The 18,091-nt window shown below is 41.1% G+C and overlaps 1 protein-coding gene across 1 annotated transcript in view; it reads right to left on the reverse strand.

Annotated features, from left to right (window-relative positions):
• The window catches only part of GAP43 (growth associated protein 43), a 145,910-nt gene that overhangs the window by 124,513 nt on the left and 3,306 nt on the right, over positions 1-18,091 (reverse strand). Inside the window, exon 2 of the mRNA XM_004373665.1 lies at positions 8,787-9,169. Within this exon, the coding sequence (XP_004373722.1) occupies positions 8,787-8,816 (30 nt within the window). The 5' untranslated portion in view covers positions 8,817-9,169. The remainder of the gene's footprint in view (positions 1-8,786; positions 9,170-18,091) is intronic.

Genomic DNA, 18,091 nt, shown 5'->3' on the forward strand with positions numbered 1-18,091 from the left:
TTATGTGGCCCTTTCTGTCTCTTGGACTAATACTTTCCTTGTGACTTTGGTGTTCTTCATTCTCCTTTACTGCAGGTGGGTAGGGACCAATTGATGCATCTTAGATGGCCACTTGGTAACTTTTAGACCTCAGACCCATAGTCTGCATTAGAATTTGATAGATTTTGTTTTATTAAATTGGTAATGCATCCCAAGCATAATCAGGAACACAGGAGAATTCAAATGTCCTTTGTAGGGAAACTGGTTGCTTAGAAGATTATTCATGGTATTTAGAGTTGAGTTGGAAAAAGTTCCAAGATTGTATACCACCTCTCCTGATCAAGATTAATTCCGGATCAGTTGAGGAACCCTGAAGTTCTTATGGGAATCGTGCTCAGGTGATAATCCTTGAAGACTGTGCTTTCCCCCAACCAGGTTGCACCCCCAGTTTCAGTCTCCCAACTAGTCCCAAGTGTCCATTCTTTTGCCTGGCTGGGCTCTCATGTGATGGATGTGAGCACAGTGTGCCAGGTAACCTTAGTGCTGAGAATGCAGTTTGGAGGTGAGGTGGGGATGGAGACCGGGGATAAACAGAGACTTAACAAATGGAGAGAAGAGGAGATCTAACAGTGAAGAAGATAACACTAAAACAGAAAAAGAGAAAATGGAAAACAGAGAATATTTCTGATGAATCTGAATTGATCCTTGGGGATCCCATGAAAATTTGAATATTTGCTTATCTAAATTCTGTTAGTGAAATTTTCAAAGGGATTGGTGATATACTATGCTGCCATTCATTAGTGTGGTTGATATTCACTCTGTAGAGAATGGAATAGGAGGGATGGAAACGGAGAATGTATATAGAGTAAGGGTACTTCTTTGCACAGAGCCATGAATACTTTAGATCTTAATATGTGAAATTCCTTGATCATTGATGTATTACATTTGTAAAACACATTATTGTTTGTAAAATGCTTTAATTTTTATCACTTTATTTTTCTATCACTTTATTTGAGTCTCACACCAACTTAGTAAAAAAGGCAAGACAGGATTTGGAGGGCTCTTTTTATGTGCTCCACTGTACAGATGAATACACTGAGGCCCAGAAAGATTAAATTACTTACCTATTGTCACACGATAACCAATTGGCAGAGCCAGGGCTAGAACCCAGAGTAAGGGTTTATTCTACTACAAAGATATGAAACAGGATGTTAAAACAAACAACATCTAACAAGATCTGTAAATAAATTAAGGATATGGAATCTGGAGGGTCACACTCCCATACTAAACCTCAAACTGACCACAACAGTGTCACTTTGATGTCAGCAGACAGGAGAGACAGGACTGTAACTTTGACCTGGTGAGGAAGGCCAGTAGAGTTCAGAGTGCCTTACAAAAACCATCTCTAAGTAGATACACAAGAATGGTCTTCTATCCCAAAACATCTCCCCGAATGGCCCACCAAGATGAGCCCTTCACAAATATTTATTGAGAATCTACTACGTGTCAGACAAAGTTTAACATACTTGTTTTATCTAAAATACCTATTTGGGAGGTTGGAAGGGACACTCTTTCCCTTAAAGTTCTCCTTCCATACCCTCCCTCATTAAACATTAACATGAACTGGCACTACGTAATCTGAAAAACTCTACTTGGACCTGAGGAGAGGAGTATAGGATAGGAAAACCCAATGTGAATGTGATTGGGGGCACTGACCAAGGTATAGAACAAGGTTGTGGAGATTGAGATACATCCAATTTCAACAGCTGAAGACATATTTCACCTACAAATTATTTCACCTCATTGCTCTTCTCAAGGTCATACCAATTCAATCAGAGAAAATATACTACTTAAAATCTGGCAAAGGGTATTTTCATGGAAAGCTGCAGTTACAATTTTTCCCATGTTGGGCACTGTCTTAGTTATCTAGTGGTGCTATAACAGAAATACCACAAGTGAATGGCTTTAAGAAACAGAAATGTATTACCTCACAGGCTGGTGAGGCTGGAAGTTCAAATTCAGGGCACCAGCTCCCAGAGAATGCTTTCTCCCTGTGTCGGTTCTGGGGAAAGGTCCTTATCATCAATCTTCCCCTGGTCTAGGAGCTTCTCAGTGCAGGGACCCCAGGTCCAAAGGATGTGCTCCACTCCTGGTTCTTCTTTCTTGGTGGTATTAGGTCCCTCTCCTCTCTGCTTGATTCTCTCTTTTATATCTCAAAAGAGATTGACTCAAAATACAACCTAATCCTGTAGATTATGTCCCACTCATTTATAACTGCCTCTAATCTTGCCTCATTAACATCATAGAGGTTAGGATTTACAACACATAGGATAATCATATCAGATCACAAAATGGTGGACAACCACACAATACTGGAAATCATGGCCTGGTCAGGTTGACACATATTTTTGGGGGACACAATTCAATCAATAACAGGCACAAAGCCTTACTTCCAAATCCAAATCCATTCAGTCTATTCAAACCTAAGAAATACACAATTGATCTGATTCTCGTTTATTTAACAGATATTTGAAGGACTACTCACCATTCCCCCTCCCTTTACTACTTTGTAAGATTTCTCCTTGTAAATTATTATTGTGTGGTTACTTCAGTGGAAAGGAAAGAAATCCAAATGATGGTAAAATTAACTCTTGAACACACGCCCCTGAGCACAGGCCAACACCACATACATTTTCTTAAAGTTTGTGTGATCAATGAAAAAGGTCAACTAAGAGTAGCAAAACATTGAGTCACAGCCTGTTTGGAATAGCTGTGGAGCAAAGCAATGAGCACAAGCACCTGGAGTCCAGAAGGAAAGCCACGTGAAGATCCAAGACTGTGAGGGCCACGTGCCTAAACTGGAACTCTGTTAACCTCAAATGGTGGGATTAGCACACTAGTCTGTGAAGAAGGAGGATATTCAAAGGAAGCTTTTTATATAGTTACTAGTTATGGTAGTTTGGAGGAACACAGTCCATAAATGGGCCCATCTGTGCCTGCTTTCATTAAAAACTAATGGTTGTCATGCCTATAGGTCAATAACAAGAATCAGTGATGATCAGCCCCACTTTACCGTTTGATGCCAATAGATTAAAAACAAAAATCTGTCAGTAATGTTATCCACTTGTACATGCCACATCTTGTAGAAGCACTGCAAACCTAGTTCCATATTCATTTAGCAAACAATTTACCCACAGTTAAAACTAATGAATTTATGTACCAAGAACTGTGCTAGGCACTGGAGATCCAAAAAAATAAGATTCTATCCTTTCTCTCAAGCAGCTCACAGTCTGGACACTGCACTATATTGCTATATAGTATAATAAGTGGTACAATAGCAATAGTACCAAACAGCATGGTGACAAACAAGGCAGAAGAAAAGTGAAATTTAGGAAGCCAAGGTTTCAAAAATTTAACTCTTGCGGGAGAAATGGAAATTTTCCAGGATGAGCAGGAAGTGTAATCTGGGCAAAGAGTACAGCATGAATAAAGGCATCAAAGTATGAAATATTGATGCAGTGTTATAAAGTGAGAAGGAGGGGGTGTTAGAGGATAGTATTAGAAATGCAGGCAAGACTAGATCATGTCATCCATGCTAAGGAGTTTGAATTTTAACTTATATTTAACAGGGAACCATTGGAGTATTTTAATGGGGAAAATATAACTAGATTTGTGTTGGGTAAAGATAACTCTCAGGTTATATGCAAGGAGAATTGGAGGAGAGCAAGGTGGAGGTGGGAATCCATGTACGAAGCTATTGCCTTTGTCCAGATGAGAGACGATGAGGATCTGAACTAGGTTATTCATGGAATTGAAAAGCAGAGAATGGATTAAAAATAAGTTTTAACTGGAATCAAAGTAACTGGATGGGTGGTTGAAAGAAAAGACTATGGTCAGGATTAATCCCAAGTTCTTAGAGTTTGGAATCCTGCATGGATGGTGTTGTATCAAAAAGGGTAGGAAATTTGGAGGGAAACCAAGTGTAGTGCAAAACAGAAGATGCTAAGTTCAGTTTTGTATAATGAACTTGGTTTTCTCTGAAGTAGCTGTTGTTGTTAGGTGCCACCAAATTGGTTCCGACTCATAGTGACACTACGTACAACAGAACAAAATAACTAGACAAAGCTATCTATGGGCCAGTAGCTCAGGAGAGATGCCTGGTCCACAGGTGGTTAAAACTCTGGACATGGATAAGATAACCTAGAGTTAGTGTGTAGAATGTTAGTGTAAGAAGAAAAGTGGCTCAAGATCATGAACCAGGAGATCATTGATATTTTGGTGGGAAGAAGGTGAAAGAAGCCAGCAAAGGAGACAGAGAAGGACCTATCTGAGAGCAGGAGGATGAGGAGAGTTGCCGTGGAAACCAAGTAAGGAGAGAGTTTCAAGAAGAGGAATGGAAAATACAAAATGCCAAAGAGATATCAAATAAAATATAGACTGAAGAATCACTGGCCATGGTGCCTTTTCCAGGACATGACCCAGTGGAATTATGGGAACTGAAACCATGTTAAAGTAGATGGAACAGTGAATAGGGAGTGATAAGGGGGAGAACGTGTGTGTGGAGAGTAGTACTTTTAGAGAATCTGTGCCCACAATCACTTCTTTGATTGACAAGAGATACTGCTTGGTTGCTTGAATGCCTCTATCGCAATTAATAGGGAAGTGAACAGTTAAACACGAAGTGCCTTTTCTTGAAATAACCTGGTTATGTGCATCCTTTAAAGGAAGGTTTAGGTTTGCCTTACTTTAGCACTATGAACAAGAGGAGCAATTGGTTAATACATATGCTCCACTACATGTGTGCAGAGACAATGCAGGGGCCCTACCACACATGTGCAGAGAAAGCACACAGCCCTCACTGCCCTGCAGGCCAGGTAAACCTCTGAAGAATGTGCATTAATTCAGCCCCAGGCCTAACACTGCCTCTGGTTTCACCAAGAAGGAGGCACAGGAGACCCTAAAGCACGTGCCTTCAGCACTGCCCTTTAGCATAAAACAGAAAAGGAGGTTTCTGTAGTTTTGCCAGCTCAGCAGGAGAGAAAATTCACCCTGCATTTTCCTATTCCAGTCTTCCTCACTGTGGGCCAGAGGCGGACAAAAAACCAGCGACACAGACTCTGTCAGATGAGAGGGAGCAAGGCTCACTGTGCGTTCACCCTGACGTGGGGTGGAAGCGATTACAAAGTCACTAGAAAGGAACACATTTCTACATCCACCAATGAGCTTTTTAAAGTTCTCTGCAAGTCCAGACAATTTGGCAGGAAAAAAAAAAAAGGCTTTAAATCATTTATTTTCCTCTTTAAATTTGGAAATATGTGGTGGTAATCTCGATTTAAAAAAAAAGAAGAAGAATGCTTTCAATTTTATTAAGTAAAGAATTGCCTTCATTTAATTAATCCACTCAGTCCCTGGGTAACACTGGGCGTGGCTCAGGCCGATTAGAAGGAATCTAAGTCATCACTGAGAAATACTGCCTGCACCAAGCAGCAAGGCGGCCGCTTTCCACACCTTTCCAGCTCCACCAGGGAAAGGTGCAGTGAGGCTGGAATTCAAAATCACAGACCACACTCTCTAGGTTAAGAATTATTTGTTATATGAGGCGTAAAGCTGATGGGGGGATGGGGGGGGTGGGCACTACGTGCTTGCATGGTATCCTTTACAGTTCCATTACAAACAAGTCATTCTTTTTAAACAAAGGAAACACTTCACAATTTTCTTGCTCTGTGGACACAGATCACACCTTGCAAGTTTTTCATCATCTACAATATGCATGGTAATTAAGCTATTTAAAGTAAGCCCCAAGAGATTCAAAAATCATAAGCCAATAAAATCTCAGTGGATTCTTTTATTTTTTTCCTCCTTTACCATCTTCTAATTTCCACCCCACTTTCACCCCACTTCCATCTCTTCTTCCTGCTGTAATAATCTATAGTGGTAACTAATGGCTAATAAGATCATTTATGATTTCTTCTCACGCATTGGCAGTGTATTACAACTTAGAAATCCAAAATTGCTTCTTTATGCTGCTCAAGTGGAAGAGGAAGGAGGTGCAGGCCCTCCAATCCCCTCCCACGTTTCTGCTGGATTTCATGGGTGTGGCAGAGTTTAGACCTTTGCAGGTTTTTGCCCTTGTTTTATTCTCTGTTCAAGACAAGGGTGATGAATAGATGCCAGAAGAAGGCTGGACACGGCTGGATTCTGTCATGAATGATATAGGATCATTTCACCCACAAGCAGGAAACCTGTATGAGACTTAGTACTCACGCTATATAAATGCCAGTGCAGTGTGGAGCCCACGCCCTTAATACACCATTTTCTTCCGTCGGATTTAATAGTATCCTACATACTGACTTATGTGCATGATATACAACAGCGATATACAGGAGACATGACAGTTTCACACATAAGTACATATTAATAAAATGCATGGGTAAAATAGCACAGTCTACCTTTCATTTTCGCTCTTGAATATGAATTATGCTAAAGCCCACAAACGTTTGTGGACATCATACAGAGCCCACACATGACTATGTATGTGAAGTATGCAGATGCTATAGACACATGTGAAATCATACAACTCTCTAATTGCACGATTTCAGCTTCATCACTGCACATCAGAGTGAACCCTTGGGGGCTGTCAGTGAGACAGGACAGAGCGAAGGCCAAAAAAACCCAACGTTGCAGCGGGAGTCCAACTCATAGCGACCCTATAGGATAGATTAGAACTGCCCCATAGGGTTTCCAAAGCTGTAACCTCTTTCTCCCGTGGAGCGGCTGGTGGGTTCGAACACGTCGACCTTTTCCTTAGCAGCCGAGGGCTTAACCACTGCACCACCAGGGCTCCTTGCAGAATGAAGGCAGCTGTCCTCGTTCGGGGAAGGGAAATCCTTTGGCCCCCAATTCCCTTTCTAAAAATCATGGTCGGTTTCCTTTGTCAAAGAGGATATGTGTATACTTGAACGTGTATAAGTAGGGTGGAACAAGTTGTAAACTGGCATATTTTTCTTTCCAAAATTACAAAGCTTTTTTAATGAATAGCAGTGGCTTCCTTAGGGCTCCGCCTTTCTACATTTTATCTCCCCAGCTCACCAGTGGGCTAACCTCGGAACGTTTCTTTGACACTGTGCTTAACCCAGACACCTGTATCTACTGCATTTATAGATTAAAACGAAGGAAGACAAGGGCAGGGAATGTCCTGGTTTGCAAAAACGAACCAATGGAAACATCAATCTCTGGAACCGTACATCAGTTTAGGAAGTGCTGCAAGTAAGCCCTTGCGCACCCAGGAACAAAACCCAGGGTGTCTGCTACTTTATTTATTTAATTTTTGCCATGCCTCTCCACCGACTACTCCGACATTCTTCCTCTCCCTTCTCCTTCAGCCTCACTCCCCACCCTTCCCTTCCAGGGCGCTGGCTAAATGTGCAAGGCTGACTGGCTGCTTCTTCCCCACTCCCCTTCACCCCCTTCGGATTCAGCGAGTGTATTACAAATCGCCCAATGTCCAATACCTGCCCAGGAATAATGCCTAAATGCCATCTCACTCCTAAGGCAATCAATCTGCAAAGGGCGTTTTGGACCAAGACTGTCCCCTCCCCACGCGTACACACACGAACACACGAACACGCAAACACACGCAAGCACACGCACACACTCACCCATATCCCACGCCCATTTTTCTCCTTAACCTTCTCCAAACGTGTTCCAACAGATCTTTGAAAGCTTCGTTTGGAGACTGTCACCGCACAGTTGGTTCCTGCGGAATACCATACTCCTCGTTCCTCCCCACCCCCACCCCAATCAAGTTTCTAAAATGTCTTTCAAGAAATAAGTGAGCAATTGAAATGGAAGAAAACCCTAGGCAGTGGGGGAGGGAGGGAGGGAGGGAACTCAGGTTCTTGCTAATTTTGTGCGTGTCCCTCTTCCTGATGAAAGAGTCACCATGCTTATTATCCAGAATGTTAGTAGGTCCCTGGTCACTGACAGTCCCCGGAAAGATGCAAGGGAAGGGAGAAGAGAAAAGCCCTGGTTTCCAACAGGTAACACCCGGCTCCTCTTTCCCATCCCATCAGAGCTGAAGCTGCTAGGGGCGTGGTCCACCCTCTCCTCCGACCAGCTGGAACACAATCGGCTACAAACCTTAGGAAGGGGATTTTCCCCTTCAGCACACCCAATGTCTCCCCTGGCCCCACTTGCCTTTAGATTCTCTTAAAAAAAAAAAAAAAAATCAAACCACAGTTTCATGCATTCATTGAAAAAAGAAATTAAAAAAAATCCTTCACATGTTTTTCCATAATTACCCGCGCCCATTCAAAGCTCACGCATGTAGGAAATCAGGCTTCTCCCGCAGCACATGTGAGAAAATTGTACGACAGAACAGGCGATACTCAGCCCTGAATATTATTCCCTCCACCCCGCTTTTTGTATATAATATCCAGGAATGCCTCCCCATCTTGGAGGTAGAGCCCACCTTCTTCCCCCACACCACTTTCCACATCCACACCCTCAGAATCGGAGACCTAAAACGCTGAGCATTTGCTAATAGCCAAGGGAGGAAAAAATCTTTATTTCTAGCCAAACAGGCATATTTTTTCCTCCCCTCACCCTAAATAGTAGCCGCATTCCCAAACCAGAACATGAAAGACAGAAAAGAATAAAAGCTGAGATGCACCCATCAGTTACCATACGCTAAGGAAACGCCAGCCCCGTGGCCGAGCAGAAGCAGTTAAAATATGTTTCTGCCTTTACAGGGAAATACTGCAGTCTGCTAATTTCACAACAGGAAGAAGAAAAATCTTTAGCTCTACCTGTTTGGTTCTTCTCATACAGCACAGCATGGTTGTATCGTCCCTTGCCTCCTTCCTGCCTTCTCTCCTTTCCTCCTCTCTTCCTTATTCCCCCCCTCTCCACCTCTTTTCTGCTCGCTTGCTCACTCGCTCTCTCGCGCTAGCGCGCTCTCTCCCTCCCTCCGTCTCTCTCTCTCCCTCACACACACCAGGGCAGTTAGCAGCAACTGTAAGGTCCACAGCTATTGCTCATCGCACATGCTCGCTCTCTCTCCCTCTCAGTCTCGCTCTCTCCTCTCTTCCCTCCCCTTTTCTCTTCCCCCTTTTCTTTTCTCCCCCTCCCCCTCCTGTCTATCTTTTTCTTCCCTCTCTCTTAGTCTCTTTCTCAGAATTGTTCAGAAGCTCTCAATGACTAATCATTTCCCCCAGCCCCACCCCCATTCTAGGCAGTCACCCCCTCCCAGTCCTCTGCCAGCCTCATGAATATTTAAACATCTCCAATCTGGCCCCAATTACCCACTGACTTCCCCACTGCATTTGCGAGTGTGATGGGGTGGGGGCAGAGAGAAGGATATCCCAGCCAGTTCTGAGGATTGGATGGAATGTGTTTTAGAGAAGAGGGGCTTGAGGAATGCTTTATATTTCTTTAGTAACTCCTCTCTTCTTTTCCCAGTATCACAAAAACAAACCAAGCTACTCCCAAAGAGAGCTGTAGTCAGACCTATACAATATAAGTTATGTCTGCCATTTAGATTTTATGCCCAGTAAATAATTGTGAGGGTTAAGCTTCCTCAAAACATGAAATAATATATAAATATCATATGATATATATATATATTTATCTCAGTATACATATAATCTAAAATAAAGACACATATCTTAGCTTAGGCATGTAGAAACGTATCTCATATATGCTCCAGTATCCTGGAGAAATACACGTGAACATACAGTATTTTAAACATCCCAAGCACTTAGCTGAGAAACAGTAGCTAACATTTAGGGATTAGCATCCATATCCAAAATTGCATGGTAGTTTTTTTCTTAATGCACATAAACCTGTTTGAAAATTGTGGTTTCTTCTGATTTTACAAAAAAAAGCTGAGCACCTTTGAACAACATGTCTGTGTAACACTAGTGGTTACCAAAATGATATTCTACAATTTGAGGAGGAAGAATAAAAGCAAGCTCATTTGTGATGAGAAGAAAAGCTACATCTTGAAGCCCACTTTTCAATTCCTTCAATTGCCTTCCATAATTTTGGGGGAAGGAAATATAACTTTAAAAAATATTATTAAGTTTATACAAAAGAATGTTTAAATATACTGTGCAATCTTGGGAATGTTACTGAACCTTTCAGAAACTCGTTTTCTAATCATTAAAATGGGGATAATATGCCAACCTTAATAACGTGTTGTGAAGACCAAACAATATAAAGTACGCAAAGCACAAAGGAGTCATTCTCAACACATAGTTGCTTTACCCGAGACCGTAATTTTCTGAAATTTTGACGCCATTTTCAAGTGAATATCTCAAAGAACCTCCCAAACTATTTCTTATTCATTAGTGATGACAATCACCTCCAATTAAACAGCTTATATTCTTTCTAGTCCTGCCTAGACACAAGTCTGATGAATAGGTATCAACTATGCAGCTCTGTGGAGCCCTGGTGCTGCAGTGGTTAAAACATTGGCTGCTAACCAAAAGGCCAGCAGTTCAAATCCACCAGCTGCTCCTTGGAAACTCTATGGGGCAGTTCTACTCTATCCTAAAGGGTTGCTATGAGTAGGAATCAACTCTGAGTTGGAATCAACTCGATGGCAATGGGTTATGCAGCTCTGTATCATGCCTATTATGCTCACTGAGCTTAATAGGTACTTAATATATTTTAATAAAATGCAAGGCACACTCAGCTCAGAATGGACTATCTCACAGAGATGCTCAGAGCGTGAGGGTTATAAATTATCCCTAGAGTCTTCCAGAGGATCACTTGCTTCGTATCCAGTCTTACATGATCTTCTATTCATCTCGGCTTGCTTCTTCTTTATTTTATGACAAAAAAAATAATTAAGTTCTGAGTTTTTTTGGTTTGTTTTTCTGGGTTTTTTGTTGTTGTTGTTGTCATTTTGAATGTTGCAATGAGCCCGGTCAAAGTCAGGCTTTCAAAACCTGCCTTCTGTGGATTAAAATGAGCATGAGGTGAGAGAAGAAAGCAAAGGTTTCTGTCAGAGAAATTTCTAGTACACCCTGCCTAGTCTATAAGGGGCTGGAAAGTGATGAAAGAAGGAAACAATGGGAGTGGGTACTAGGGGTAAGGGAGAAGAAATTGATTTTTTTGGTGTTTAAATCCTATGGGGCAGTTCTACTCAGTCCTGTAGGGTTGCTATGAAATCGGAATCAGCTGGATGGCAACAGGCTTGTTTTTTTTTTTTTTTGGTATAGCTTTATTGGACCCCTGGTGGCAGTGCAGGAGCCCTGGTGATGCAATAGTTAAGTGTTCAGCTACTAACCAAAAGGTCAGCAGTTCTAATCCACCAGCCGCTTCTTGGAAGCCCTACCAATTCCACTGCAATGGGTTTGGTTTTTTTGGTTTTTCATTGGTAAGACCATTTCACTATATGTGTAGCTAAACTTAAGGCAGAGAGTAAGGCCAGCTCCTTTCCCTCTCAATGCACCCACCCCAACCCTCCCTTCTACATCTTCTTTCCTCTGTTGTCTATCAGAAGGGATCTTGGCAACACAGCATAGACTACATGATGGAAGTTCTTTGCGTTGAAATGTGTTGAATAGGAAAACTAACAACAGACTTCCTACTTTGATTTTAAAGCTTTTCTTATCCACAAAACCAACTATTAACCATCAAAAGCCTGATCCAAACTGCAAAAGCCTGCCAGAAACTGCTCTACAGCAGTGTAAATTTGTCTTATCCTGCTAGAAAAGGATAGTTGTCAAACCATCACCTCCTAATGCAAATCTCAAAAGTCTTATGGCTGCAGGTAGGTGGAGGGCCACATTTTTAACAGCCAGGCTAGATGTAATCTGATATTAGTTGATCTCAGTAAAGGAAGAAGGCAGTGTTTGATCAATCACGTTAAGATTAGACAATGGTTGATTTTCTGCATTTCTCCCTCCTCTCCTCTTTATAAGCCTCATTGTACCTAGCTTGTTAGAGCCACTTGCTTTTTTTGGAATCAAAATAACTGCTCAGAATAAAACTTAGTGAGTTTCAAATTTTAGTGAGTTTTGATTATTTTTAACAAATGAAAACAGCATTCCTGCATGGTCCACCTCTCACTTCAAGAGCCATGAAGAAGAGGTAATATCTATATCCACAGAGAGTCCTCCCAATATGAATGACAAAACATGAGGTTGTTCCAACACACTCAGGTGCCTCAGGATTTAGGGTCCTCACCATTTCCAATGCCTTCCCCTGGACACACTCCGTTCTGTCAAAGACCCTCTAAAAATGACTTCCCTGAAAAAGCCCAAATTTAGTCTGAACAATATGGAATCAACTTCAACACTTTTTTTCCTCCTTTTAAGCAATGGAGGTTATGGGATGGCAAAAGAATGAGGAAGAGAAAAGCACAGAGTGAACTGGTTTTGTCAAAATAAAATAAAAGAATGAGGGTTGGATGGATCCCCGCCAGGCAACTATCCAATGGATCCATTAATCCTAAACTCTTATAACTAGCCCCAGAATATGCTTAGGTTTAAGCCATGTGATTAAAGTTCATATACTTTTAGAGTAGAAGATTAACTCATCAGATCATGAGGTAACTACTTGACTATTGGTTAGGCAATGATATTGTTCTAGAAAAACAAAAAGAGTTTGTCAGCTCCCAGCTCTACTTACAAATCTCTTTGAATTTCATACTAACAAGATACTATTTTTATAATAAACACAGAAGTCACGGGGTTTTACTAAGAGCTTTGGCAGATAGTCCGCCATTTTAGGAATATGGTACTTTGGAGAACATAGTGTCACCAATTCAGATAGAAAAGATTTTCAGTCTTGTTCCTTCCCCTTCAAGGAGCTTATATTTTTTAACTCTGAGTCTTAGCCTTTAATCTGGACTCTGTGTCAGTACTTTCTGACTTCATTCACTTATTCAACATTTTTTATGTTGTAAAAATCATCTTGCCCTCAAGGAGATAAATATATATGTGAAAAGCAAAACAAATGCTCTTTAAAAAAAACACAATTCAATGTCAAATGCATGTTATAAGAATCAGAATAGGAAAGAAATCACTGTGGACTACAGTGGGACTTTTATTAAATGAGTAGAATTTGAATAAGTAGAGAAGACAGCAATGAGTTTTAGAGAGGGTAAAAGAGTCACTGTTCATACGTAGGAGAGGGGAAGCTGTAAAAAGTTGTAAGAGAGAAGCTTGGAAGAGTAGATTAAATCCAGATTTAGAAGGACCTTTAGAATCAGGTTAAGGGGGTGTACTAATTTCCTAGGATTAACGTAACAAGTAACATGGATCGACATAGTGGCTGCAACAATGAGCTCAAACATAGCAAGGATGGTGCAGGACCGGGCAGTGTTTGGTTCTATTGTACACAGGGTTGCTATGAGTCAGAATGGACACGATGGCACCTAACAACAACAATATAACATTACCACAAACCTAGTGGCTTAAAACAACAGAAATTTATTCTCTCACATTTCTTGAGGTCAAAGTCTGAAACCCAGGTTTTTGTAGGGTTGGTTCCTTGGGGAGGCTCTGATGGAGAATAAATTGCATGCCTCTCTCCTAGTTTCTTTCTGGTGGCTGTGGGTAATTGTTGGCATTGCTTGGTTTATAGATGCATCACTCCAATCTCTGCCTCCATCTTCAATGGCTTCTTCCCTGTGTCTTCCTCTCCTCTTGTAAGAACAACCATCATTGAATTTAGGGCTTACCCTAAATCCAGGGTGATCTCATTTAGAGATCCTCAACTTAATTACTTCTGCAAAGACCCTTTTTCCAAATTAAACCACATTCACAGATACCAGGTCTTAGGACTTGGACATATTTTAGGAGTGACATGGGTCAACCAACTATGTAAGGTTTGTGAGTAGGAATATTCTAGAGAATGCCTTCGATAATGCTATATAGTATGGAATGAAGAGAAGGATAAATTGGGCCCAGCTAGAGAACGCAAAATAGTTTTAACATAAGGGTATTATAGATTAGATCTGGGAGGAAAGATAGGGGGAAGAAAAGATTCCTGTGTGCCAGGAATCACATAGTTTGTGCTTTACATATTTTGTCTTATTTACTTCACAGAAGGAATATTTATGGGGAAGAAGAAAGCAGAAAAATCAAAATTGGGTTAGAGATTGAACCTGGGCAGATTGGAGAATGTGAATACAAAAATCAGATGTGAAAAATCCAGAAAGGGACCTGATTTGGTGAGGAAGGTGATGAGATAAGATATGAAAGTGTTCACTTTGTGGATGCATTGAAATATTCAATTGCAACACAGGATCAGACTGTAAAAACGAAGACTCAGAAGTTGTCTTTATATGGGTGATGGTTGGAGTTATCAAAGGGAATTCATTTTCTGAACTAGAGTGTGCTACAGAAATCAGAGAACCAAGAATAAGCTTTGAGAAAATGTTCAGAATTCAGGAACTTAAAGAAAAACAAGGTCCAGAGAAGGAACAGTCAGGGAAACAAACTAGGGGTAACAATATCCTCAAGAACACTTGATAAAGTATCCTGTCCTTACCCTTTAAAAATTTCATTTATAAATTCAATTGGCTTGAAACTACTTAACTACTTACATAATCAAGTACTCCTAGGTGTGATTTTATCCATAGCTAGGACTGTTCATGGAACCATGCAACCCCTTTCCAGCACAAGGGAACGTTCTGCACTGTGCAGTCTCAGGACATTACTTTTAAACGTCCTTGATGAAAATATTGAAACTCAGAAACCAGAACAATGGCTGGTCAGAAAATTATATACTATCCAGAATCAAGTTTGAAAGTAGGACACAATGGAGTTAACACTGCCACTAATCTAACTCCCTCTCTCCTGGAAAGAAAAACAAAATAAAACAAAACAGAAATCTCCCAAACCAAAATCCTTGCTTCTCAATGGCTGAACTAGAAAAGCATTTAGCGTACTCCTTTGTCCCCATACCTTCACTTCTATAGTGGGGCACTGCCCACACTTGGATGCTTTGTGGACATCTACAAAGAAGGAACAATAGCAATAGAAGCCATAAAATTAGATCCTTTGTTTATACAAATCAAGCTGCATCAATAATTATATCTGAGTGTACTAGAACACCTTATATTCTCCTTTGGACTTATAAATTCCTTTCAAAGGCATTCAGGACTCAGATGACCTTAATTTTGGACACATTTCTCTAGATTTGCTAGCACTAAGCCACCCTAAGTGTGGGTTTCTCATGGTTGCCTAGCCCCATGGCTTAGCAGTAAACAGGATAATGATGAGTGGAATCTTTCCCAAATCAGATCTTTAAAATTGGGTACTCAGTTGATTGCTGGAAACACACTCAGATTGTTCATAGACACCCCAATTTCACCCTAAACTCAATTCGGCATCTTAGCTCTCAGCTTGCTCCTTTCCCTGTATTTCCAGCATTGGTCAAGTGTCACATCATTCACACAAACCATGACCACCACCGCTCCACACCCAGCCAGCCTTCACTAAATCCTAAATATTCTACCCATCTTTATCTCCTAAATATTCTTTTTGAACTGCTTCTTTTCTCTATCTTACTCCAATCCTCTTAGACCTTCAACACTTCTTGCCCAGGCTATTGCAGTAACATCCTAATTGGTTTCACTGTTGCTTCATTTACCCATTTCATTTTACCCTCCACATTACACCCAGATGGATTGACCTAAAATGAAAATCAAATAATATTTATTCTCTTTTTAAAATCCCTCTGTGGATCCTATGTTATAGTCAGTCAGTCTCAAACATTCAGTGCACACGAGAATCACCTGGAGAGCTTGTTAAAAATGCAGATTCTTTGGCCCTCTTTAATGGTAGTTGGATTCAGTAACTGTGTGGTTGGGCTCAGAATTTGTAATGTGTATAGTCAGTCACTCTCAGATAACTTCGATACAAATGGCCCTTGGACCATATTTTGAGAAAGAATGGCTTGAGGAGTAAAGCCGAAGTACAAATGTTTACGTTTCCCCCATCTTTTCCAGCTGTACTTTCTCTCTTCATCAAGTTTTACACTTTACAGTATAATGAAGAAATAGTCCAATGAACACACCATCTTGTTTCACTCCTTTGGGCTCATTTTGTTTCATATGCTTAGAAATAACTTTCTCACTTCATATGAGTCTTGAAAATTGAATAAGCACTACCCAGGTAAATAGCCATTTTCTCTAGGAAGCCTTCCCTGAACCTCCAGAACAGGCTCACCCTGCCTCCTCTGAGTTCTTGCAGCAAAACAACCCACCTACCCACCCCCACCTGAAAAAAAAGAAAAAGCCTAGCTTAATGGTTGGCACATAACAGGTGCTCAGTAAGTATTTTCTGACCGGATAGGGACTGATGGTCTGGGATGATGCTGCCAGACAGAGCCTGCCAAAGCCTTGCAGATTCCAGCCTGCATCTGGTTCCAGGGAGAGTCTTGTCTCTGTGACGTGATGTCACCATATTAATTTGGCTGATAGCATTTTAGTACAGCCTCACTGCCAGAATTCTCCCTGCTTCCTGCAGAGAGACAGGAGTCTGAAGCCAGGACCTGGCTGGTTTTAGTGGTTGTTAGCTGCCATCAAGTCAGCCCCAATTCATGGCAACCTCATACACAACTGAAGGAAACTCTGCCAAGTCCTGTGCCAGCCCCATGATCGACTGGGTATTGGACCATTGTGGTCCATAGGATTTTCACTGGCTGAGTTTTGGAAGTAGATTGTCAAGACTTTCTTCCTAGTCCATCTTAGTCTGGAAGTTCCAATGAAACCTGTTCAGCATCATAGCAACACACAAGCCTCCAGTGACAGATCAATGGTGGTTGCATATGAAGTGCATTGGCCAGGAATTGAACCCAGGTCTCCTACATGGAAGGTGAGAATTCTATCACTGGACCACCATTGCCTTCATGATGATTTCTAGGACCCTCTAAATCTCAGTCTATATATCCAGACTTGCTGCAAGTCCTCTCACAGTTTCTCCTTCCAGCACAACCTGGAGCCATCTGGATCTCTGAGTAGCCAATACCCCAGAATCAGGAAGTCTCAGGGAGGGAAAGTTGTGCTGGTGGTACTGGAAAAGAAGATGCAGGCATGTAGTCCATACTCTAAGACTCAAACTTACGATTGCTTGAACAAGCAAAAGCACTCAACGTCATATTGAACGTATTGAGCAGCTGATGTGAAAAATTCCATTAGATCACACCAGCCACCACAACCAACGCAACATCAAAGGCTGAAATCAGAGCATTTTATTTGTTTGGGGCATTGAAGTAAATACAGAACTTTGTACCTCTTTTCTATTCCTCTCCCAGTATTGTACTAGTTTGTTTACTGGATACCCTCTCTGGAATGCTCATTTTTGGATGGCAAGCACCATGTCTTGATTTGTTTGTTTTTGGTGTTTCCAACACAGTCATATATGGGTTGAGTCAGAATCAACTAGATTGCAAAGGTTTTTTTAAAAAAGAATATACAGGAGTCCCTGGGAGGCACAAACGGTTAAGTGTTGAGCTATTAACTGAAAGGTTGATATTTGGAGTCCACCCCGAGGCACCTTGGAAGAAAGGCCTGGTGATCTACTTCTAAAAAATTAGTCATTGAGTTTCCTTTAAAAGCTAGAAATAGAAGTACCATGTGATCCAGCAATCCCACTCCTTGGAATATATCCTAGAGAAATAAGAGCCATCACATGAATAGATATATACACACCCATGTTCACTGCAGCACTGTTCACAATAGCAAAAAGATGGAAACAACCTAGGTGCCCATCAATGGACAAATGGATAAACAAATTATGGTATAGTCACACAATGGAATACTACACAACAATAAGGAACAATGATGAAGCCGTGAAACATGGAGGAATCTGGAGTTTATTATACTGAGTGAATTTAGTCAGTCACAGAAGGATGAATATCGTATAAGAGCACTATTATAAGAACCCAAGAAAAGGTTTAAACACAGAAGAAAACATTCTTTGATGGTTACGAGGGTGGGGAGGGAGGGTGAGGGTTATTTACTAAGTAGATAGTAGACAAGCATTATCTTAGCTGAAGGGAAGGACAGCACACACTACAGGGGAAGTCAGCACAACTGGACTAAACCAAAGCTAAGAAGTTTCCTGAATACAGTCAAACACTTTGAGGGACA

Source organism: Trichechus manatus, unplaced genomic scaffold (genome assembly GCF_000243295.1).
Source record: "Trichechus manatus latirostris isolate Lorelei unplaced genomic scaffold, TriManLat1.0 scaffold00026, whole genome shotgun sequence".
Lineage (NCBI taxonomy): Eukaryota > Metazoa > Chordata > Mammalia > Sirenia > Trichechidae > Trichechus > Trichechus manatus.